The sequence below is a fragment of the Salvelinus fontinalis genome, chromosome 24 (assembly GCF_029448725.1).
Source record: "Salvelinus fontinalis isolate EN_2023a chromosome 24, ASM2944872v1, whole genome shotgun sequence".
In the NCBI taxonomy this organism is placed as follows: Eukaryota; Metazoa; Chordata; class Actinopteri; order Salmoniformes; family Salmonidae; genus Salvelinus; species Salvelinus fontinalis.
Genome location: NC_074688.1, coordinates 32,212,777 through 32,236,270, shown reverse-complemented (window position 1 = coordinate 32,236,270; position 23,494 = coordinate 32,212,777). Strand labels below are relative to the sequence as shown.

At 44.7% G+C, this 23,494-nt stretch overlaps 1 protein-coding gene across 9 annotated transcripts in view; it reads right to left on the bottom strand.

The window, feature by feature from the left end:
- Positions 1–23,494, bottom strand: part of LOC129822308 (neurofibromin-like) — a 96,151-nt gene that overhangs the window by 70,031 nt on the left and 2,626 nt on the right. For 8 of the 9 annotated variants that reach the window (XM_055880484.1, XM_055880486.1, XM_055880485.1 and 5 more), the window contains exons 2-27: positions 17,837–17,980; positions 17,533–17,616; positions 16,163–16,353; positions 14,363–14,469; positions 14,201–14,268; positions 12,172–12,247; positions 11,824–11,981; positions 11,563–11,736; positions 11,067–11,195; positions 10,880–10,954; positions 10,613–10,744; positions 10,321–10,458; positions 8,257–8,370; positions 8,019–8,098; positions 7,745–7,868; positions 7,256–7,502; positions 7,075–7,148; positions 6,904–6,987; positions 6,404–6,796; positions 6,027–6,166; positions 5,818–5,940; positions 5,245–5,445; positions 4,811–4,992; positions 4,370–4,581; positions 3,991–4,152; positions 3,776–3,879 (exon numbers count right to left, since the gene is read on the bottom strand). In XM_055880484.1, the coding sequence (XP_055736459.1) occupies positions 3,776–3,879; positions 3,991–4,152; positions 4,370–4,581; positions 4,811–4,992; positions 5,245–5,445; positions 5,818–5,940; positions 6,027–6,166; positions 6,404–6,796; positions 6,904–6,987; positions 7,075–7,148; positions 7,256–7,502; positions 7,745–7,868; positions 8,019–8,098; positions 8,257–8,370; positions 10,321–10,458; positions 10,613–10,744; positions 10,880–10,954; positions 11,067–11,195; positions 11,563–11,736; positions 11,824–11,981; positions 12,172–12,247; positions 14,201–14,268; positions 14,363–14,469; positions 16,163–16,353; positions 17,533–17,616; positions 17,837–17,980 (3,716 nt within the window). The remainder of the gene's footprint in view (positions 1–3,775; positions 3,880–3,990; positions 4,153–4,369; positions 4,582–4,810; positions 4,993–5,244; positions 5,446–5,817; positions 5,941–6,026; positions 6,167–6,403; positions 6,797–6,903; positions 6,988–7,074; positions 7,149–7,255; positions 7,503–7,744; positions 7,869–8,018; positions 8,099–8,256; positions 8,371–10,320; positions 10,459–10,612; positions 10,745–10,879; positions 10,955–11,066; positions 11,196–11,562; positions 11,737–11,823; positions 11,982–12,171; positions 12,248–14,200; positions 14,269–14,362; positions 14,470–16,162; positions 16,354–17,532; positions 17,617–17,836; positions 17,981–23,494) is intronic. The other variant, XM_055880488.1, reaches the window with a different exon arrangement.

The window sequence follows — 23,494 nt, the reverse complement described above, 5'->3', positions numbered from 1 at the left end:
GTACTCCCTACGGCTTCCACTAGATGTCAACAGTCTGTAGAACCTTGTCTGGTGCCTCTACTGTGAAGGGGGGCTGAATGAGAGGGGAACTAGTCAGGTCTGCCATGACCTGACCATTCTTTGACCATGCGCGTTCACATGAGAGGGAGCTCTGTTCCATCGCACATCTGAAGTTTATGAAAATCTCCGGTTGGAACGTTATTGAAGATTTGTTAAAAACATTCTAAAGATTGATTCAATACATCGTTTGACATGTTTCTACGGACTGTTAGGGAACTTTTGGACATTTCGTCTGCTTTTAGTGAACGCGCTTCCCTGACGTTGGTCGACATTACCGAAAAAAACGAACATTTCTTGTGGAAGTGGGAGTCCTGGGAGTGCATTCCGACGAAGATCAGCAAAGGTAAGTGAAGATTTATAATGCTTTTTATGAGTTTTGTTGACTGCACAATTTGGCGGTTAACTGTATGGCTTGCTTTTGTGGCTGAACGCTGTTCTTAGATTATTGAATATTGTGCTTTTGCCGTAAAGCTTTTTGAAATCTGACACAGCGGTTGCACTAAGAACAAGTGTATCTTTAATTCTATGTAAAACATGTATCTTTCATCAAAGTTTATGATGAGTATTTATGATATTTGACGTGACTCTCTGCAATTTCTCCAGATATTTTGGAGGCATTTCTGAACATGTCGCCAATGTAAATGGAGGTTTTTGGATATAAATATGAACTTTATTGAACAAAACATATATGTATTGTGTAACATGAAGTCCTATGAGTGTCATCTGATGAAGATCATCAAAAGGTTAGTGATTAATTTTATCTCTATTTGTGCTTTTTATGACTCCTCTCTTTGGCTGGAAAAATGGCTGAATTTTTCTGTGAGTTGGTGGTGACCTAACATAATCGTTTGTGGTGCTTTCGCTGAAAAGCCTATTTGAAAATCAGACACTTTGGTGGGATTAACAACAAGATTACATTTAAAACGGTATAAGATACATGTATGTTTGAGGAATTTTAATTATGAGATTTCTGTTTGAATTTGGCGCCCGGCACTTTCACTGGTTGTTGTCATATCGATCCCGTTAACAGGATTGCAGCAAAAAACAGTTAAACAGCTTGGAAAATTACAGAAAATGATGTCATGGCTTTAGAAGCTTCTGATAGGCTAATTGACATCACTTGACTCAATTGGGGGAGTACCTGTGGATGTATTTCAAGGCCTACCTTCAAACTCAGTGCCTCTTTGCTTGACATCATGGGAAAATCAAAAGAAATCAGTAAAGACCTCAGAAAAAAAAAATTGTAGACCTCCACAAGTCTGGTTCATCCTTGGGAGCAATTTCCAACCGCCTGAAGGAACCACGTTCATCTGTACAAACAATAGTACGCAAGTATAAGCACCATGGGACCACACAGCCGGCATACCGCTCAAGAAGGAGACGCGTTCTGTCTCCTAGAGATGAACGTACTTTGGTGTGAAAAGTGCAAATCAATCCCAGAACAACAGCAAAGGACTTTGTGAAGATGCTGGAGGAAACCGGTACAATAGTACACTGCTCAAAAAAATAAAGGGAACACTTAAACAACACAATGTAACTCCAAGTTATGTGTGGGGTGGCATTTCTTTGTGGGGCCGCACAGCCCTCCATGTGCTCGCCAGAGGTAGCCTGACTGCCATTAGGTACCAAGATGAGATCCTCAGACCCCTGGTGAGACCAAATGCTGACACATGCACATGTGGCCTGCTGGAGGTCATTTTGCAGGGCGCTGGCAGTGCACCTCCTTGCACTAAGGCGGAGGTAGCGGTCCTGCTGCTGGGTTGTTGCCCTCCTACGGCCTCCTCCACGTCTCCTGATGTACTGGCCTGTCTCCTGGTAGCACCTCCATGCTCTGGACACTACGCTGACAGACACAGCAAACCTTCTTGCCACAGCTCGCATTGATGTGCCATCCTGGATGAACTGCACTACCTGAGCCACTTGTGTGGGTTGTAGACTCCGTCTCATGCTACCACTAGAGTGAGAGCACCGCCAGCATTCAAAAGTGACCAAAACATCAGCCAGGAAGCATAGGAACTGAGAAGTGGTCTGTGGTCACCACCTGCAGAATCACTCCTGTTTTGGGGGGTGTCTTGCTAATTGCCTATAATTTCCACCTTTTGTCTATTCCATTTGCACAACAGCATGTGAAATTTATTGTCAATCAGTGTTGCTTCCTAAGTGGACAGTTTGATTTCACAGAAGTGTGATTGACTTGGAGTTACATTGTGTTGTTTAAGTGTTCCCTTTATTTTTTTGAGCAGTGTATATATATATCCACAGTAAAACGAGTCCTATATCGACATAACCTGAAAGGGCAGTCAGCAAGGAAGAAGCCACTGCTCCAAAACCGTCATTAAAAAAAGCCAGACTACGGTTTGCAACTGCACATGGGGACAAAGATCGTACTTTTTGGAGAAATGTCCTCTGCTCTGATGAAACAAAAATAGAACTGTTTGGCCATAATGACCATCATTATGTTTGGAGGAAAAAGGGGATGCTTGCAAGCCGAAGAACACCATCCCAACCATGAAGCATGAGAGTGGTAGCATCATGTTGTGGTGGTTCTTTGCTGCAGGAGGAACTAGTGCACTTCACAAAATAGATGGCATCATGAGGACGAAAATGATGTGGATATATTGAAGCAACATCTCAAGACATCAGTCAGGAAGTTAAAGCTTGGTCGAAAATGGGTCTTCCAAATGGACAATGACCCCAAGAATACTTCCAAAGTTGTGGCAAAATGTCATAAGGACAACAAAGTCAAGGTATTGGAGTGGCCATCACAAAGCCCTGACCTCAATCCCATAGCCAATTTGTGGGCAGAACTGAAAAAGCGTGTGTGAGCAAGGAGGCCTACAAACCTGACTCAGTTACACCAGCTCTGTCAGGAGTAATGTGCCAAAATTCACCCAACTTATTGTGGGACGTTTGTGGAAGGCTACCCAAAGCTTTTGACCCAAGTTAAACAATTTAAAGGCAATGCTACCAAATACTAATTGAGTGTATGTAAACTTCTGACCCACTGGGAATGTGAAGAAAGAAATAAAAGCTGAAATAAATCACTCTACTATTATTCTGACATTTCACATTCTTAAAATAAAGTGGTGATCCTAACTGACCTAAGACAGGGACATTTTACTAGGATTAAATGTCAGGAATTGTGAAAAAATTAGTTTAAATGTATTTGGCTAAGGTGTATGGAAACTTCTGACTTCAATTGTATAAAAACACTCAACCTCTCTCTTTATTTTTTCTCTTTAGTTCATTCTTTTGGTTGTTGGTGCATTTGGGAGGTTCTTGGGGGTGGGGAATGGAATTAATTGTATTTTTGTTTGTCTGGGGGGGGGGGGGGGTCAGTGGGAGGGGTCTCGAATGGTTGAGGGACAGCTATTGGGGAACCTTAGAGGGTTGGGGTTCACGTTTTTTGGCCTGGTGGGTGATATATCAACGTGCCCTTGAGCAGTGATTTGACCATGGATGCTTTTGTGTGTCGCTCTGAATGGGAGTCTGTTGGATGACCGGTATGATGTAGTTGTTGAGCGGCTTCACTGCAAGTATATTGTATGTTTCAGATATTCAATAAAAAAATAATTTTAAAACGTCAGAATTGCCTTGGTAACTTCCATTTAAAAAGGTTACCCCCCAAAATTGCTAAAATCGACATGCTATCCTTTACCACCACACCAGGCTACCTCAGTCTAACTCGTGGAAAGCTTCTGGTTAATGTTCCTACCTGGTTGTGTCCACCTCAAAGCTGATGTTGTGCCACTCTGGGGTGGTGACGACCCCTTTAAGTAGAGGCTCCAGGAGCTTCTGTAGGTACGCCACCCCGTAAACCTAACACAAAGAATTTCAACATTAAAATTAATTTAAAATTTCAGGCTTGGTGTGAGTGCTTCAGGTTCTACCATTTAAAATTGTCTGTATGGGAGAGAAATGTAGTTTTACCTTGAAACAGAAGGTCATGATTTTACTGGCCAGACTGTTGCCTCTGAAGAGAGTCTGCATGGAGTCAGCCAGCTCCACCTCCTTAGAGAACATGTTCCACAGCAGCTGATACAGCAGGTGGCGAGAGTCAAACAGTGTCACCAACACACGGGCCAGCTCGTCCTGAAGAAGACACACTAACATGTTTCAACAACTACTGCCTCACATTCTCATACTTGCACAGGGGTGGCAAACCCTTTTCCTGGAGAGCTACAGGACATGCAGGCGTTTGCTCCAGCCTTGCACTAACATGTCTGATTCTACTAATAAATCAGGTTTGTTATTGTAGTGCTCGTCATTGTGAAGGTTAGTCACCCAAAAGGCTGTGTTTCGTACATACCCATTGGGATCCTGGCACCACATTGGCCAGTGCCATGGCGATGGGCAGCTCTCCCTGGTCTCCCATCATGGTGACCAGCTCCACAAGCCTTTCGAAGCGGTCTGCCAGCACCGTCTCTGCCAGTGTGTCAAACTCTGTCCCCTGCTGGAGGATCTTAGTCAGAACCTCCATGAAGGTGGCCCGTGTCTGCAGGTCCTTATGGTAGCCCAGACCTGGAGAAGGATGTATGGAGGGGGAGGAGAGAGAGATGGATAGAGAGACAGAGCGACAGAGAGGGGGCACAAGAGAAAGATTAAGGGTGGCAGAGGATACAGGGACATTATAATTGAGGTTTGATTGTTCATTTTGGAAGCTATGGTCCTTGGTAGATGGAAGGACTAACATTATAGCTTTCCTGGCACTATAAAAAGGTGGAGAAATACTACTGCTACAGTAGATCACCGATAGAGTGCATGAGTCCGCTGTCCACGTTGGCGTTGAGGAGGTTGGACATGGCCAGGACAGTACAGTGTCTGAGGGAGGCCAGGCGTCGAGACATGCCCCTCTTCCTCCCAACCACCGGCTGGCCATCATCCTCCACCTCACTGCAGTCATTCAGCAGGTTCATGAACAGGGTAAAGTACCTGGGTACAGGGGGTAAAGCAGGGTTCAGAACACTTAACAGGCAGTTTGAATTCAAATTATGTGCACATTTAAGTTAATGTATTCCTTTACTTCTATACAGAAAACACAGATAGTTTATTTTGCGTGTGGAAATGTTACAGCATGCACAGTAAACAGAAAGCTGAAGAGCAGCAACAGATAACTAAGTCTCTCTGGATAAGCACATCAGCTACATGACTAAAAGGTATATGAGTAAAGCATGTTGTAGTTACTTGAGGAAGAGCTGGGACTTGGCCTCCATCAGCTCCACCCCGTCTCCCTCCTCTGGCTGTAGAGGCAGGCCAGCTAATAGAGACACCACCGCCTCCATACTGGCCTGGTCCAGGTCTCTGGTCAGACACTTGATATCGTCATCAGCAGCCTGGTTGGAGGTGCCCATCACCCAGTCTGTCAGGTACTCCACCATCTTGTTCCTGGCAGAAGTGGTGAGCGGTTGAATTAACAAAAATTACCCATTGATTCTTGAAGAATATAACTTATGAGCTGTCAGAACAGCAGAACTCAAAATATACACTTGTTTTACTCCAACGTTTGTAAACAAAGTAAATGTAAACAAACACTATATAGCTTCAACGCATTGTTAAAACTATCATTTTTATATCAGGTATGGTCATTCTATAGCTCTGTCTGTGAATTTGAGAGTGGTTATATTTCTCCAGACCCATTCAACTTTTTTTAATTGTTTGAACTGCTGACTGAAGCTTTAAGTAGCATTTAGCTAGTTTGGCTAGCGTTAAGCTAGAGTTTAGGTCTGTCCAGGAGGGAGTGCCGTCTCTGTCGCTCACCTGAACTTCATCTCCTGGCAGAAGGACAGGTCGTCTCGTCTCTCCATCATCACCTCCACCAGCTGGCACAGCTTGGTTTTCATCTGGATGGCATGCAACGTGTTGCCTAAGACACGCACGTACCTGGGGGGGTGAGATAAGATCGAATAAGGTCCTGAAGATTGACAACTGATTAGGTATTTCATAAGCCGTGAGTGTTTGTCTCTCACCTGACCAGGTTGAGCATCATGGTCTCTATGCTGGCCTGTCCCAGGTGCTCTGAGCTGCCCTCAGCATGGTTATCCAGTAGGTTCTTCATGATGGCAATGGTCTGCTCCACAAACTGGGTGTTAGTGTCATTGATGGGGACCTGCAAGGGCACAGAGACAAATTAATTAAATACGTTTTAACTACATTCCTGCTAATGTTAACAGATCAGTTTTATAATGAACTAATGAAATTCGACAACATCAGCGCAGGCTCTGTGTTGCGATCAGCAAAAAAGTCACCATCCCCTTGTAAAACTCCCCAGAATGATTTTCTAAGCTAATACAATTCAAATCATTGGTTAACGTGCCCCATCCTCCCCCGCAGCCCATCCACTCACCGGCCCCTGTGTGTCGAAGAAGCGTCCGATGCTGTTCCTGAGCTTGTTGAAGAGCATGTGGTAGAGGACCGGGCTGAGCTCCAGCCCCAGCAGCTCCTTGACATTGGTGCGGACGTGCAGACCCACCCTCTCATGACCACATACCAGCAGGACCAGCAGGCGGTCCAGGAACCTGCCCAGGGGGGTTTCAGTGGAGGAAGAGGAGGAGCAGGTGGCTGAGGCTCCAGCTGCAGCGTTGGAGACCTCACAGACGCCCACAGAGACCATAGAGTATTTGCGTTCGCTCATGGGGCCCATGGGGGGGCTGTAGGTAGTGGGGCCACAGGGCTTGTTGTGCTGGGACAGACACACCCCGCCCAGAGCACACAGGAAGCCTGTCATGTTGATCCACTCCTGCAGGGGGAGACAAATGGGGTAGAGTTTGGAGCAATGGTCCCCTGTATTATTATTTTTTATTAACAGTGAAACACACCCAAATCCTAAAATGTAAGTGCTCTTACCTGACCATCCTCCACCTTGTTTTTGGGAAAGTTCAATATCTGTTTGGTGTCCTGCTCCCATTTTGCATGCGTGTCCTCCCACGCCTGGGGTGAGACATGGAAACAAGAAGGGATAAGTCCCTAATACTGGAGGGATGTAAGCAAGGATAAACTGTATTTAATGTTTCACACCTCAGTGTTTCCTGCAGTGGGGTGCTCTATCCTTCTCAACAAGGCCATCACTCTCTTCTGCAGGGTGGAGCGTCCTACCAAACAGAGAAACACGTAGCGGAGTCATTGTCTGAAACCGTTGGCCTATATAGTGACTCAGAGAATGTTATAGTGGTCTACAAAACATAGCGTTTTTACTGACCAGTGGCCATTATGTTGCTGACGGAGGCGAACTCTGTGAAGGTGGCGTAGTTGGGCAGGATGTTCTGGACGAGCCCCTCGTCAGCGGAACAGCGGATGTCAGCCTCCTCACACAGGTGTCTGAAGCAGGACATGGCCACCAGCACGGCCTCAGTGTCAGGGCTCCACAGAAACATGTATAAACACACCTCCAGTTTGGTCTGGGCCTGTCTGCAGATGGGGATTCCACTGCCCTGCGTGGCACACTCCTGGGCGAGCAGAGAGGAGTTAGACATGTCCAACACACATTTAGACATGTCCAACACTTGTATTTGACTTTTATAACTGCAAAACACTCTGGACGGTTTTCCAGACCTAAGCCTAGTCCTAGACTTAAACATTATTTTGAATGGAGATTCTCTATTGAAAGTGATTTTTAGTTCAGAACTAGGCTTAATCTGTGTCTGGGAAACTAGTTATTCTGATGTGAGGTTAGAGTCCGTGACCTCACCTTGTTCTTTAGGAGGAACTTGTTCCTGCAGATAAGGATCTCCCTCAGCCACTTCAACACCTCTGTACTGTTCACCATCTGGTGACCAATCAGCTTCTTACAGATCAGGAAGAGAACCAGGGAGCTGCAATGGAATAGGCCAGTGTTAGAGCCCAATGGAATCTCAACACACACCCCTAAAGACTGACTACTACTGAATCCATGACCAGTGTGTCTGTCTACATGGATTATCTCTGGACTGAAAAGCCCCCAGAACTAAACCATGTCCTTGTACCTGATGTCCCAGAAGGTTTCAATGGGGGCCTCAGGGTTCCACAGCTCAATGGTCTCAGGCAGGTGCAGCACCAGCAGAGCCTGGGCAGGGAGAGCCAGAGACAGATAGGGAGAAATGTGCCTTACTTGAAGTTGATAAATCAATGCTAGGGAATAGAACTGAATTGGACAGAATGAGAAAGAATAAAGAAGCAGAGTAGATGGAGTGAGAGTAAAAGAGAGAAGGAGTGTAAACTGACCTCCATGGCTTCCTGGGAAAGCTGGGCTGTATTGGCCAAGGGCACCAGCTGCACCAGGCCTGCGATCAGCTCTGCTGTGCTGCTCTGGGTCTCCAGAGCCTGCTTCCCTGGGTTCTACACACACACACACACAAGGTTAAATATACATGTATGGGTGAACGCAAGGGCGGAGAGGAAATCGAACCACACACACAAGTGGAAGGGAGGGTGATTAACTATTCAAACAGAACCTAGGGACATTGTCTCAGTATATACAGTTGAAGTCGGAAGTTTACATACACCTTAGCCACATACATTTAAACTCGGTTTTTCACAATTCCTGACAATTAATCCTAGTAATAATGGCCTGTCTTAGGTCAGTTAAGATCACCACTTTATTTTAAGAATGTGAAAGGTCAGAATAATACTGTAGAGAGAATGATTTATTTCAGCTTTTCTTTCTTTCTTTCATCACATTCCCAGTGGGGCAGAAGTTTACATACACTCAATTAGTATTTGTTAGCATTGCCTTTAAATTGTTTAACTTGGGTCAAACGCTTTGGGTAGCCTTCCACAAGCTTCCCACAATAAGTTGGGTGAATTTTGTCCCATTCCTCCTGACAGAGCTAATGTAACTGAGTCAGGTTTGTAGACCTCCTTGCTCGCACACGATTTTTCAGTTCTGCACACACATTTTCTATAGGATTGAGGTCAGGGCTTTGTGATGGCAACTCCAATACCTTGACTTTGTTGTCCTTAAGCCATTTTGCCACAACTTTGGAAGTATGCTTGGGGTCATTGTCCATTTGGAAGACCCATTTGCGACCAAGCTTTAACTTCCTGACTGTTGTCTTTTTTTAATGGCGGTTTTGGAGCAGTGGCTTCTTCCTTACTGAATGGCCTTTCAGGTTATGTCAATATAGGACTCAGTTTACTGTGGATATAGATAATTTTGTACTGGTTTCCTCCAGCATCTTCACAAGGTCCTTTGCTGTTGTTCTGGGATTGATTTGCACTTTTCGCACCAAAGTACGTTCATCTCTAGTAGACAGAACGAGTCTCCTTCCTGGGAGCTATGATGGCTGCGTGGTCCCATGGTGTTTATACTTGCGTACTATTGTTTGTACAGATGAATGTGGTACCTTCAGGCGTTTGGAAATTGGGATGAACCAGACTTGTGGAGGTCTGCAATTATTTTTCTGAGGTCTTGGTTGATTTATTTTGAGAATTCAAAGAGGCACTGAGTTTGTAGGTAGGCCTTGAAATATCAAATCAAATTTATTTATATAGCCCTTCTTACATCAGCTGATATCCTAAAGTGCTGTATAGAAACCCAGCCTAAAACCCCAAACAGCAAGCAATGCAGGTGTAGAAGCACGGTGGCTAGGAAAAACTCCCTAGAAAGGACAAAACCTAGAGAGGCACTAGGCTATGAGGGGTGGCCAGTCCTCTTCTGGCTGTGCCGGGTAGAGATTATAACAGAACATGGCCAATATGTTCAAATGTTCATAAATGACCGGCATGGTCAAATAATAATAATCACAGTAGTTGTCGAGGGTGCAACAGGTCAGCACCTCATGAGTAAATGTCAGTTGGCTTTTCATAGCCGATCATTGAGAGTATCTCTACCGCTCCTGTCTCTAGAGAGTTGAAAACAGCAGGTATGGGACAGGTAGCACGTCCGGTGAACAGGTCAGGGTTCCATAGCCGCAGGCTACATCCACAGGTACACCTCCAATTGACTTAAATTATGTCAATTAGCCTAGCAGAAGCTTCTAAAGCCATGACATCATTTTCTGGAATTTTCCAAGCTGTTTAAAGGCACAGTCAACTTAGTGTATGTAAACTTCTGACCCACTGGAATTGTGATACAGTGAATTATAAGTGAAATAATCTGTCTGTAAACAATTGTTGGAAAAATTACTTGTGTCATGCACAAAGTAGATGTTCTAACCGACTTGCCAAAACTATAGTTTGTTAACAAGAAATGTGTGTAGTGGTTGAAAAACTAATTTTAATGACTCCAACCTAAGTGTATGTAAACTTTCGACTTCAACTGTATGTGGTGGTTGGTGTCAGACTTACGTGCAGCATGAGTTTGGGGTCAGCGTGGATGAGTTTGACCAGGGCGAGGAGGAGGCACTTGTAGCTGCGTGTATCCAGGTCTGTGGTTTTCTCTTTGAACTTAAGGCTGGTGGTCATCTTCTCTTTAAATGACAGACTCTGTCAGAGAGAGAAGTTGTAACTTTAGGTGTAGCTAATACATACTTTTCCTAAGAGGTTGGCTTACACAGGAAAACAAAAGGTAAGTGGGTTTCAAACGATTGGTGTGAAAGTGAGTGTGAATGTGCGCATGTGTGTGTGGTCCCTTTCTTACCGGCGTCATACGTAGTGGGGCGTGTGTGTGAAGGTCTTGCATCACTCGGCTCAAAGTGTCTGAGAACATTAGTCGCAGCTCTCCAGAGTAGCAGTACACTGCATCAATCTTAGGCCACCAGTCCAGATCAGACTAAAGGATGAAGAGGATAGAAGATCATTAATATTGCACTGCTGTGGGAAAGGCCAATGAGATCAACACCGTCCTATCAATTGTACTTCGACTGAACTTGGGTAGTAAGTAGTAGTGGAGACAGTAGACACTTACATTGGTGATGATTTTGTGCAGGGAGTTGACCAGGACAAAGTGAAAGGTAGAGGGGGAGGCGGAGGCCAAACAGACCTGAGGAGATTGTCTTTATTAATGTTTCGTCAAAAAAGCCACTTTGACACTGAGGTATCATTCAGACATGGTCTGCACATTTTCTGCCAATGCTCTGAGCAGACTGACAGACCTTAAAGTGCTGATTGTTATGAGGGTTGATACGGAAACAGGAGACGAAACAGTCGATCATGAGGTCCACGTCTGCGTTCTGGCTGCCTGCCCCGCGAGAGAAGGGCTTGGTGGGGTTGAAGAGCAGGGCCTGATGGGATAGATAGGAGGCGTCTGTATGTGACCGTCTGCAATATTCCAAATCAACCAATTTCCCAATTAACCCTAACGCAAGGGGCTTTGTGAAGGTCTGAAAATATTGGATAGGTATTAGCAAAATGGTCATAGCTCCATAGCGGTAGCACTAGCACAAAAGTTGCACTATAAAAGTCTAAGGGGTAGCCATAGGCATTTCAATCACGGTTTACCGTTCAGGACGTTGTAGATAGAAATGTTCTATACAGAAAGGACATTGTCAATTTTACTCCACGACTGGAATGACGAACATAAAACCCAGACACCACTGCTGTAGTGTTCCCTAGCCCCCAGAGGGCGACAGAGTGTTTAGTTTATCTGACCTTGAGGTCCACCACGATGGACTGCACCAAGAGGAAGATGCCCGAGTGGTCCTCCCAGTTGATGTAGGTGGAGGCCTTGCACAGTTTGACACAGGCGATGGCTGCACTCTCTGTTAGTTGCTTGCTGCCCCCCTGGCCTGCTAGGGCCTTCCTCAAGCTCTCCAGGAACAGCTTCTGTAACAAGAGAAAGAAAGCAACTATCAGCCACACTACCTATTTAATCCCAGTGTGTGTATGTGTGTGTGCACTCTCTCATCTCACTTTGTTGGCCTTGCTCTCCTCCACCACCTCTCGGGAGATGATGTGTGTGATCTCGGGACAGAGGATGAGGAGGATGATCTGTAGAGGCCACACCGCTGCCTTCCTCTTGGCACTCTCAGCAAAGCTGTCCACCAGGTCAAACAGCCTCTCCGCAGCATCTAAAGGGCGTGCCAGACAGACGAGTGAGATAGCCCTTAACTCATCATACTTCTTATTTATCGTCCTGATCTGTTCCCTACAGTCCCTTTGACACTGAAGATTTCACTTTTTTTTTTAAATAAAAAGTGCATGTAATGATAGCATCTGCATTGTGTTTCAGTCCAATACAAGGCACTTGAGAATACTGACCTGCCATGTCTGTCTGTGGTCTCTGGTAGAGCATGGTAAACTCATCAGGGTAGTTCTCCACCCAGTTCCAGAAGGCCTGCGGAGGAACACAAATATTTAGCACTGTCCTCTCTAGAATGGGACAGTAGCTATGTTTTCATGAACTTTTCCAGTGATTTATTGGCAACATTTAGAACGTTTGAATAGAAAATAATTTTAATACATTTGCAAAAAAATGGTATTTCATCAATTTTAGAATAAGGCTGTAATGTAACAAAATGTGGAGAAAAAGTCAAGGGGTCTGAATACTTTCCGAAGCCACAGTAGATCAATTGCCTGCTACGGTGCATTTCCATCCAACTGTCTTGTGTCGACAAAAACAGCTGGACGTAATGACGTCACACCAACAAACAGAAGAAATTTTCGCAAAAACCTAGTGTTGAATAAACATGAAGGAGTTGAAGTGTTTCCATTATCCATTTAGGCAAATTGCACATGAAGAAATTGGCGACAGCCTGTATTCCCTCCCACCCATCTGTTCCATGTCTCAGGTAGCCCGCAAAAGCCAGCATGGATAGAACGAAAGAATTTACTAATATATGCCATAGTCTAATAATTCCTATGTGCCAATGTATTGTCATGGTGAACCTTGCACTCCAGTTGATCTGAAATAATCAAATAGTGAAACTTGCATTCAGCCAACTCTAAAGTCAAAGCATCAGGCATTCTTGAAAGTCAGGACAGTGCTCTGCGTACCGTCAACACTATTCGGCAATCAACATTTATTTGAAAAACATTGTTTCTATCATCGTTTGTAGCAATAAAGAAAGTAAAATGTTGTCGATCTTTAGAGCATTTTTCCTATAGCTGCCGTTTCATTACACATTACAATGTTTTTTTCCAATAAAACTGGATCAATGGAAACCTGCATAGTAATGTCCTCAAAGTGGAACATTTTATTTTAAACATTTCACCAGCAGCCAAGAGGTGGCAGTAGCAAATACCATGAATAATACACTACATGTTCAATGGTATGTGAACACCTGCTAGTCAAACATCTCATTCTAAAATCATGGGCATTAATATGGAGTTGGTCCCCCTTTGCTGATATTACAGCCTCCACTCTTTTGGCAAGGCTTCCACTAGAAGTTCAAACATTGCTGCGGAAACTTGCTTCCATTCAGCTGCAAGAGCATTATTGCGGTTGGGCACTGATGTTGGAGGATTAGGCCTGGCTCGCAGTCGGTGTTCCAATTCACCCCAAAGGTGTTCGATGAGGTTGAGGTCAGGGCTCTGTGAAGGCCAGTCAAGATCTCCCACACCGATCTCAAACAAACCATTTCTGTATGGGCCTTGCTTTGTGCATGGGGCATTGTCATGCTGAAACAGGAAAGGGCCTTCTCCAAACTGTTTCCACAAAGTTGCAAGCACAGAATCGTCTAGAATGTCATTGTATGCTGTAGCGTTAAGATTTCCCTTCACTGGAACTAACGGGCCAAGCCCAAACCATGAAAAACAGCCACAGACCATTGTTCCTCCTCCACCAAACTGTACAGATGACACTACGTATTGGGGCAGGTAGCATTTTCCTGGCATCCACCACACGCAGATTCGTCAGTCGGACTGCCAGATGGTGAACCGTGATTTATCACTCCAGAGAACACGTTTCCACTGCTCCAGAGTCCACTGGTGACGAGCTTTACACCACTTCAGCCTGCTCGGCCACTGAAACTCATTTCATGAATCTCCCGACATCAGTTATTGTGCTGACGTTGCTTCCAGAGGCAGTTTGGAACTCGGTAATGAGTGTTGCAACCGAGGACAGGCAAGTTTTTACACACAACGCACTTCAGCACTCAGTGGTCCCGTTCTGTGAGCTTGTGGCCCATCACTTCGCGGCTCACCGGTCAGCAACTGGTGTGGCTGAAATAGCCAAATCCACTAATTTGAAGGGGTATCCACATACCTTTGGCCATGTAGTATATAATAATACACCAACTTCAAAAACACAAAACAGCAGCACTGAATATAGATATATTGGTGCACAAACCTTTTCCAAACTGTTAATGACGGCAAGTTGGGCAGGTTTCTTCAGGGCTTTGAATTTTAATACCGTTTCTGAGAGGATGTAGTAAAAAGTAATAGAGTATTAGCAAAAAACTATTAAAAAAAACAGTATGACATACAAGGAATTGAGTGAATGAGTAGCTACCTTGGAGCAGTCTTTTAAGTTTGGCGCAGTCCACGTTGATGTACTGCATGAGCTCTATATCATGCACATCCACAGTATCTTCTGAGCAGACTGTCAGCTCTTGCAACCTCGGGGAGAACACAATGGATAAGGACTCTCAGACACTGCCATGGAACAAGTTCATCTAGTCAAACATGATATGCAGAGATATTATTCTACCACAGTTTCTCAGTAGAAAGGAGAGAAAGAAGAGGGGGTGGAAGAGAGGGAAAAGAGGACAGCCCTGTAGAGGTTGCCTTTTTGACATCATCCTTCAAGACAGGAAACTGACATGAGTGTGTCAATGATGTGAAACTTTCTGAATGTTGCTAGTCTACAGTAAACATGTTGTCCCCCACGGATGATGTATTGCTCCTTGTGTCAATTAGTGACAATTATTACAACGTATGTTGTGTGGAAATAATTTACATTTTTAAGTACCAAAATTATATAGGTTGTTATGGGAACCTAGTTGCTCATGAGGGGCTGCATATATGAACCACATTTCATGACAATAGCTCAAACGGGACAGGAGATAAGCTTGTTCAAAGTTTGGAATTTCAGTTGATTACTATAGCACCCCCTTTGAGCCAATCCATATAAATCTCTATGGGAAGATGTATCATTCACACAAGTTTCTTCAAAAATCAGGCCAGTGCTGTCTGAGACATCACGTGTGACGAAGGTACAACTGTACGAATGTACTAACGGACGGAGACCTATCCAGTCCCGTCTCCGATTTACAATGACGCGATGTGCGGCATATGGATGCAACAAGCGCCAATTCAAAACATGTGGAAAGGCATTTCATTTGCAAGTTCCTGAAATTATATTGGTTGTTATGGGAAATGTGTTTCTTATGAGGAAATGCATCCATATAAAAAAATGACATGACTGTAGCTCAAACGGGGCAGGAGATATGCTTGTTCTAAGTTTGGTGGTGGACAAAAAGTATAATTAGCAGAAAAACGAAATGGGCCTGAGCTTATAGGTCCTCATGAGAAACTAGTTGCTCATGAGGGGCTGCATATATGAACCACATTTCATGACAATAGCTCAAATGGGACAGGAGATAAGCTTGTTCATAATTTGGAATTTCAGTTGAATACTATAGCACCCCCTTTAGCCAATCAGTGTAATTTTGTATCTCTATGGCAAGACGCGTTATTAATCCAAGTTTAGTAAAAATCAGGCCAGCGCTGTCTGAGATATCGCGTGTGATAAACATACTAACGGACAGAGGCAGATCCACAGTCCCCTTCCCGATTTCATCATGGGGGACAATTAACCTAATAGGAGGTAACAGGATTCCGTTTTATTGTTCCATCTGAACATTCTGTAACGTTGCACCATCCTGAACATCCTGGGTGGGGAAGGAGGGATTTCCGTCATGACTGGGTTAACAGTTCATTCACAGTGACATTGTCATTGGCTGGCTGCTAAACTGAAGTGCTGAGGTATGCAAACAAGGCATATGGCATAAGTAGAAAGGGGGACCAAACAGTCTCCTCATCATTACTTCTGAAGACAGACCTTCATTTGTAATATTTGTAATATTACACTTTTGGGAAAATCAGGTCTGGTGGAACTTTTTAAAGACACAAATGTATTTTTCAACAAAAGATAATGTAGGTCAGTTGCCATCGACCTTGGAAGAACAACAAGGTGGGCAGGCTTTTGTTCCAGCCCTGTACTAACACATCTGATCAACTGCTCATCAAGACAGTGATAGTGACAGTCAATTAGCCAACACAGTCTGCAGTTCCTCAGGATCAGGGTTACCTGGTGGAGATGCGGCTGAAAACAGCATTGAAGTTGTTGCAGCTCAGGGAGAAGAGGACCCCTGAGGCAGAGGCCCGGAGCTCAGCAGCATGCTGGTGGCCCTCGCGGTACATGTGGATGAAGTGACAGATCTCTGGCAACAGCTGCTTCACCAGCATGGTCTCGTCCAGACGCAGGCAGTCCTTTGATTGCTGGGAGGATTTCATTTTATTTATTAGGATCCCTATTAGCCGATGACAATGGCGACAGCTAATCTTACTGGGGTCCCACACATAACGAAAAATAATTTACAGACAAAAGACTTTACATACATTTAAAAACAGTAACATGTAGTGTGTGTGCATCTATCAGTTACACATACATGTCAGTACATACACACAACAAGAGGAATACAGAGAAAAAGAGAGAGAAGACGATGAGAGGAAAGGGTGTGTGTAAACTGGCGTCTCCAGGTTCTCTGAGAAAACAATGAGTGCTTTTCAGGTTATCAGTGGCAACTTCTCACATATTTTGGATTTATACAGCTGGACATGCAACACATATATGTGGGTTAAGTGCCTTGCTTAGTGGCACAAACCCAGCATGTCCCTACCTGGGATTCACCAGTGCTCCCATTGGCTAATTTCCAAAACTACTGGAGTCAAATTGGCAGCCTCATACTTGGACAGACTGCATACAACTGCATTCCAAACCTGTAGCTCACCCATATGTAGGAAATAGTCTTAACACAAAATAAGGCTACTACTATACTTAAAAATGTGTCACATAAAAACTCAAATTCTAACGAGAATTCCATAGCGTCCATGAGGGGAGCAGCTGGCTTCTGTCTGACGACATGTCCTAATGAAAAACCTATACAGGAAACTCTCAGCGATCCCATTGGAGGCTGTGAAAGCACTAACTCAAGTCGAGGAAACACCTGGAAATGTAATCTTCTGCTGCAGGGTTGCAGAACTGAGGCACCGATTTCAGAAGTGAAGAGAAAGCACGAGTGAAGGAAGGGGTTTAAGTGTAGGTCTGTGTGTCTGGAAAAAGCAGAGAGAGACAGAACAGGGGCATCCATGATCCATTGAACCAATGTAATACTGGTGTTGTGTTGGGAGACTAATAGCGTTTTAGAATATTGGTGCAATATTTTGAGGCCAATGCTCTTGACTGGCAATGTTCAATTCAATTCAATCAAGAGAAAACTATGAGTTGGGGGAGGCCATTGGACTAATATGGGACAGGCTGGGGAAAAACTAAAATGGAGAAATGTTTATACAGAACAAACACACACAAGCAAGTGTAGGGGGTAGGTTAGCAGACCAACTAAATGGTGACGTAAAGAAGGTATACAGTAGATGCAGACTGTATGGTGTATTCCTCACCGATGCCAGGCACTTCTCCAGTGTGTCCAGGATAATCAGCTGGGAGAGGTAGAGGTTCTTCTCAGCAGCTTCCCCGAATATCCGCTGGGGAGAGGAGGGGAGGGTAGCGGACAGGAGAGGAGGGGTTACAGACACAGAGGACACAGTGATTTGGCAAACACCACTTCCAGCCCTTAGCATGCATCCTAAACTTGAGTTGACTTTGAGTTTTGACTCAATAAACACCTTCCAGGAGGTAGAGTTGATGACATGCAACGTGGTGATCCCCATAGCTAAAAGAGACACGTTAAAAAACACCACTTACCATATTGTTCACATTTTTTAGTATGTTGGTGAGGCCACTGATGACGAGGGAGAACTTGTACTTAGAGATGTTGATGAGACATTCCTTGTTGTGCTCTGTGCTGACTTTGGTGTGGTTGTTCTGATGTCCCGTTTTAACAGGAAGCTGAGGAAAAAGAGAAAAAAGCATGTGTCATCCTAAAGTCACAGGAGAATCTAACAACGGGTGAAGGTATTAGACAGTGGACAATATATACAGCAGGTTTGAACAATTCTAATAGAATTACACAAAGCCGGCCTCCCTAGTGGCACAGCAGTCTAAGGCACTGCACCGCAGTGCTTGAGGCGTCACTACAGATCCGAGGTTGTCCTGGTCAGGGAAGGGTTTGGCAGGATGGGATGTCCTTGTCCCATCGTGCTCCAGCGACTCCTTGTGGCGGGACGGGCGCATGTACGCAGACTTCGGTCATCAGTTGTACTGTGACACATTGGTCAGGCTGGCTTCCGGGTTAAGTGAGCAGTGTGTCAAGAAGCAGTGCAGCTTGACAGGGTCGTGTTTCGGAGGATGCATGGCTCTCGACCTTCGCCTCTCCCGAGTCTGTACGAGAGTTGCAGCGATGGGACAAGACTGTAACTACCAATTGGATATCACGAAATTGGGGAGGAAAAGGGTGTATAAAATCAAAAGTTTGGACACACCTACTCATTCAAGGGTATTTCTATATTTTCAACATTGTATAATAATATTGAAGACATCAAAACTATGAAATAACACATATGGAATCATGTAGTAACCAAAAAAAGTGTTCAACAACTATATTTTATATTTGAGATTCTTCAAAGTAGCCACACTTTGCCTCGATGACAGCTTTGCACACTATTCGCATTCTCTAAAACCAGCTTCACCTGGAATTATTTTCCAACAGTCTTTAAGGTGTTCCCACATATGCTGAGCACTTGTTGGCTGCTTTTCCTTCACTCTGCAGTCCAACTCATCCCAAACCATCTCAAATTGGGTTGAGGTCAGGTGATTGTGGAGGCAAGGTCATCTGATGCAGCACTCCATCAATCTCCTTCTTGGTCAAATAGCCCTTACACAGCCTGGAGGTGTGTTGGGTCATTGTCCTGTTGAAAAACAAAAGACACTCCCACTAAGCACAAACCAGATGGGATGGCGAATCGCTGCAGAATGCTGTGGTAGCCATGCTGGTTAAGTGTGCTTTGAATTCTAAATAAAATTACTGACAGTGTCACCAGCAAAGCACCCCATCACATCTCCTCCATGCTTCACGGTGGGAACCACACATACATGCCAAGATCATCCGTTCACCTACTCTGCGTCTCACAAAGACACGGCAGTTGTAAACAAAAATCTTGTGTTTCTTGGCCCAAGCAAGTCTCTTCTTATTGGTGTCATTTAGTAGTGGTGTCATTGCAGCAATTCGACCATGAAGGCCTGATTCAAACAGTCTCCTCTGAACAGTTGAGGATGAGATGTGTCTGTTACTTGAACTCTGTGAAGTATTTATTTGGGCTGCAATTTCTGAGGATGGTAACACTAATGAACGTATCCTCTGCAGCAGAGGTAACTCTGGGTCTTCCTTTCCTGTGGCGGTCCACATGAGAGCCAGTTTTATCATAAAGCATTACGGTTTTTGCGACTGCACTTGAAGAAACTTCAAAGTTCTTGAAATGTTTCGCATTGACTGACCTTCATATCTAAAAGAAATGGACTGTCATTTATCTTTGCTTATTTGAGCTGTTCTTGCCATAATTAAGTATTTTACCAAATAGAGCTAAATTCTGTATACCACCCCTACCTCGTCACAACAGAACTGATTGGCTCAAATGCAATAAGGAAAGAAAGAAATTCCACAAATTAACAAGGCACACCTGTTCATTGAAATGCCTTCCAGGTGACTACCTCATGAAGCTGGTTGAGAGAATGCCAAGAGTGTGCAAAGCTGTCATGAAGGCAAAGGGTGGCTACTTTGAAGAATCTCAAATATATTTTGATTTGTTTCACACTTTTTTGGTTACTACACGATTCCATGTGTGTTATTTCACAGTTTTGATGTCTTCGCTATTATATTACAATGTAGAAAAGTCAAAATAAAGGAAAAACCTGAATGAGTAGGTGTCCAAACTTTGACTGGTACTGTGTGTGTATGCATGTATATATATATAAAGATTAACACAAAACCATGGTTTCTCGTTCTTATCATGTGTATACACATATCCACACTACACATATCCTCACAAAAAGTGCCATGTCACACCTCTCACGCTATAAGGACGCCTCTGACACCTGACAAAGGGCAAGGAGCAGACGTCCTGCAGTCACAGAGCAATGAAGCCCTGTGCTAAGAAGACATCGCCACACCACAACTCTAACGTACACCCACAGCTGTACACCTGCAGGCTACATCTGTGTGAACACAGACATCACACAGGGGCTAGCTGGGCCAGAACTCATGGGCAGGGGGAGCCCCTGCAAGCTTGATTAGTGGTAGGGCTGGCTAGTCTTTTTTATTTAATCTTTATTTAACCAGGTAAACCAGATGAAAACAAATTCTCATTTACAACTGCGACCTGGCCAAGATAAAGCAAAGCAGTGAGACAAAAACACATAATTACACATGGGATAAACAAAAGTACAGTCAATAACACAATAGAAAAATAAATCTGTATATAGTGTGTGCAAATGAAGTAAGGTTAGGCAATAAATAGGCCACAGTGGCTAAGTAATTACAATTTAGCAAAATATACTGGAGTGATATGTGCAGATGAGGATGTGCAAGTAGAAATACTGGTGTGCAAAAGAGCAGAAAAACAAAAACAAATACGGGGCTGAGGTAGGTAGTTGGTTGGGCTATTTTCAGATGGGCTGTGTACAGCTGCAGCAATCGGTAGCTGCTCTGACAGCTGGGGCTTAAAGTTAGTAAGGGAGAAATAAGTCTCCAACTTTAGGGATTTTTGCAACTTGTTCCAGTCATTGGCAGCAGAGAATTGTAAGGAAAGGAGGCCAAATTAGGTGTTGGCTTTGGGGATGACCAGTGAAATACACCTGCTGGAGCGCGTGCTACGGGTGGGTGTTGCTATCGTGACCAGTGAGCTGAGATAAGGCAGGGCATTACCTAGCAAAGACTTATAGATGACCTGGAGCCAGTGGGTTTGGCGACGAATATGTAGCGAGGACCAGCCAATGAGAGCATACAGGTCGCAGTGGTGGGTAGTATATGGGGCTTTGGTGACAAACCGACGATCGGTTGAAGAACATGCATTTAGTTTTACTAGCATTTAAGACCAGTTGGAGGCCACGGAAGGAGTGTTGTATGACTTGAAGCTTGTTTGGAGGTTTGTTAACAGTGTCCAAAGAAAGGCCAGATGTATACAGAAGGATGTCGTCTGCGTAGAGGTCGATCAGAGAATCACCCGCAGCAAGAGCAACATCATTGATATAAACAGAGAAAAGAGTCGGCCCGAAAATTGAACCCTGTGGTACCCCCATAGAGACTGCCAGAGGTCCGGACAACAGGCCCTCTGAATTGACACAATGAACTCTGTTTGAGAAGTAGTTGGTGAACCAGGCGAAGCTGTCATTTGAGAAGCCAAGGCTATTGAATCTGCCAATAAGAATACGGTGATTGACAGAGTCGAAAGCCTTGGCCAGGTCGATGAAGACGGCTGCACAGTATTGTCTCTTATCGATGGCGGTTATGATATCATTTAGGACCTTGGGTGCACCTCAGCCACGCTCTTGACCAGCTCAGAAACCGGATTGCATAGTGGAGAAGGTACGGTGGGATTCGAAATGGTCGGTGATGTGTTTGTTCACTTGGCTTTCAAAGACCTTAGAAAGGCAGGGCAGGATGGATATAGGTCTGTAACAGTTTGGGTCTAGAGTGTCTTCCCCTTTGAAGAGGGGGATGACCACAGTCACTTTCCAATCTTTAGGAATCTCAGACGATACGAAAGAGGTTGAAGTTTGAGGTTGAGGTTGGTGGCAGATAATTTTAGAATGAGAAGGTCCAGATTGTCTAGCCCAGCTGATTTGTAGGGATCCAGATTTTGCAGCTCTTTCAGAACATCAGCTGTCTGGATTTGGGTGAAGGAGAAGCGGGGGAGCTTGGGCCAGTTCCTGCGGGGGGTGCAGAGCTGTTGGCCGGGGTAGCAAGGTGGAAAGTATGGCCAGCCGAAGAGAAATGCTTAGTGAAATTCTCGATTATCGGGATTTATCGGTGGTGACAGTGTTTCCTAGCCTCAGTGCAGTGGGCAGCTGGGAGGAGGTGCTCTTATTCTCCATGGACTTTACAGTTTCCCAAAACTTTTTGGAACTAGCCTTAGCTTCCTAACTGTGTGAGTATTTTGGTTCCTGACTTCGCTGAAAAGTTGCATATCGTGCGCACTATCCGATGCTAGTGCAGGACGCCACAGGATGTTTTTGTGCTGGTCAAGGGCAGTCAAGTCTGGAGTGAACCAAGGGCTATATCTGTCCTTAGTTCTAAATTTGAAAGGGGCATGCTTATTTAAGATGGTGAGGAAAGCACTTTTAAAGAGCAACCAGGCATCCTCTACTGACGGGACAAGTCGTGATGGATCGGCGGGGCTCCGTGTCGACAAAGGGTCCAGGCCAATTGGCAAGAGAGGTATTGTAGTTGGTGTACTTTGTTTACTAGCCGGGAGATGGGCCTAGCTCGAGGCTAACTGGTGCATGCTTCTGGACAATAGTTACTCGGTAGCAGCTAGCTAGCTGCAATGATCCGGTGTAATGGTCCAGAGCTTGCGGCAGGAATCCGGTGATGTAGTGGAGGGGGAAAAAAGCGGTCCGATGTGCTCAGGGCTGATATCGCGCTGTGCAAACTGGCAGGTATTATCCAGGCTAAAGTGGCTGGTGTCTGAGCTATAAGTAAAGACCGCTAGCAGTGGCTAACAATGACTAAATAGCTAGCAGTTAATTAGCTGGCTAGCTCTGATGGAGGTTACAGTTATAAGGTCAAAAAAAATAGCAGATCCATACCACATTGAGTGAGGCGGGTTGCAGGAAGGTATATTTAATTTGAAAATTGAAAAAAGATATTTACACTGGACACTGGACAAAAATAAACACGTCTTACTGCTACGCCATCTGGGATCTTGTATACAGAGCACATCAAGCTTGGAATGTTAATGAGCCATAAGCAGCAGCACAGTTGAGAAGTGAGCTTTTCTGCATGGAGCACTCCTCCTTGATGTGGCTCTGGCTTTCCTTCAGGCCCCGGCATAGTCGTGGGGAAACAGAGCCAGGATGTTGTTAGCCTCGATTTCCACTTCCAGACTTCCCCAACAGCCAAGTGATGAACAAGGCTTGGGAGCATGGTAAGTGGAGACTACACTGTCGTAGGCCTAATCATGGTTGAGGAAACAGTTAGGTTCAGACATGCATCCATGCTAAGGAAGAGGCTCATGGCCTAGGACTGCTTACTAGCTGGATCCTGTCTACCACCGGGGCCCCTCAGGGAGAAACCTTGGCCTGGGAATGAAAGTCCCAAGATAGGGGGTAGGAGAATAGTCAGGCGTCTGAACTTGAGCCCACAGTCCAATCCCTGCTTCATATCTTTCTGGGATGATGCTGTGATGACCAATACTACTAGGTTGAGGTTATTATTTCTCATTAATCTAGTACATCACATTGGCATCC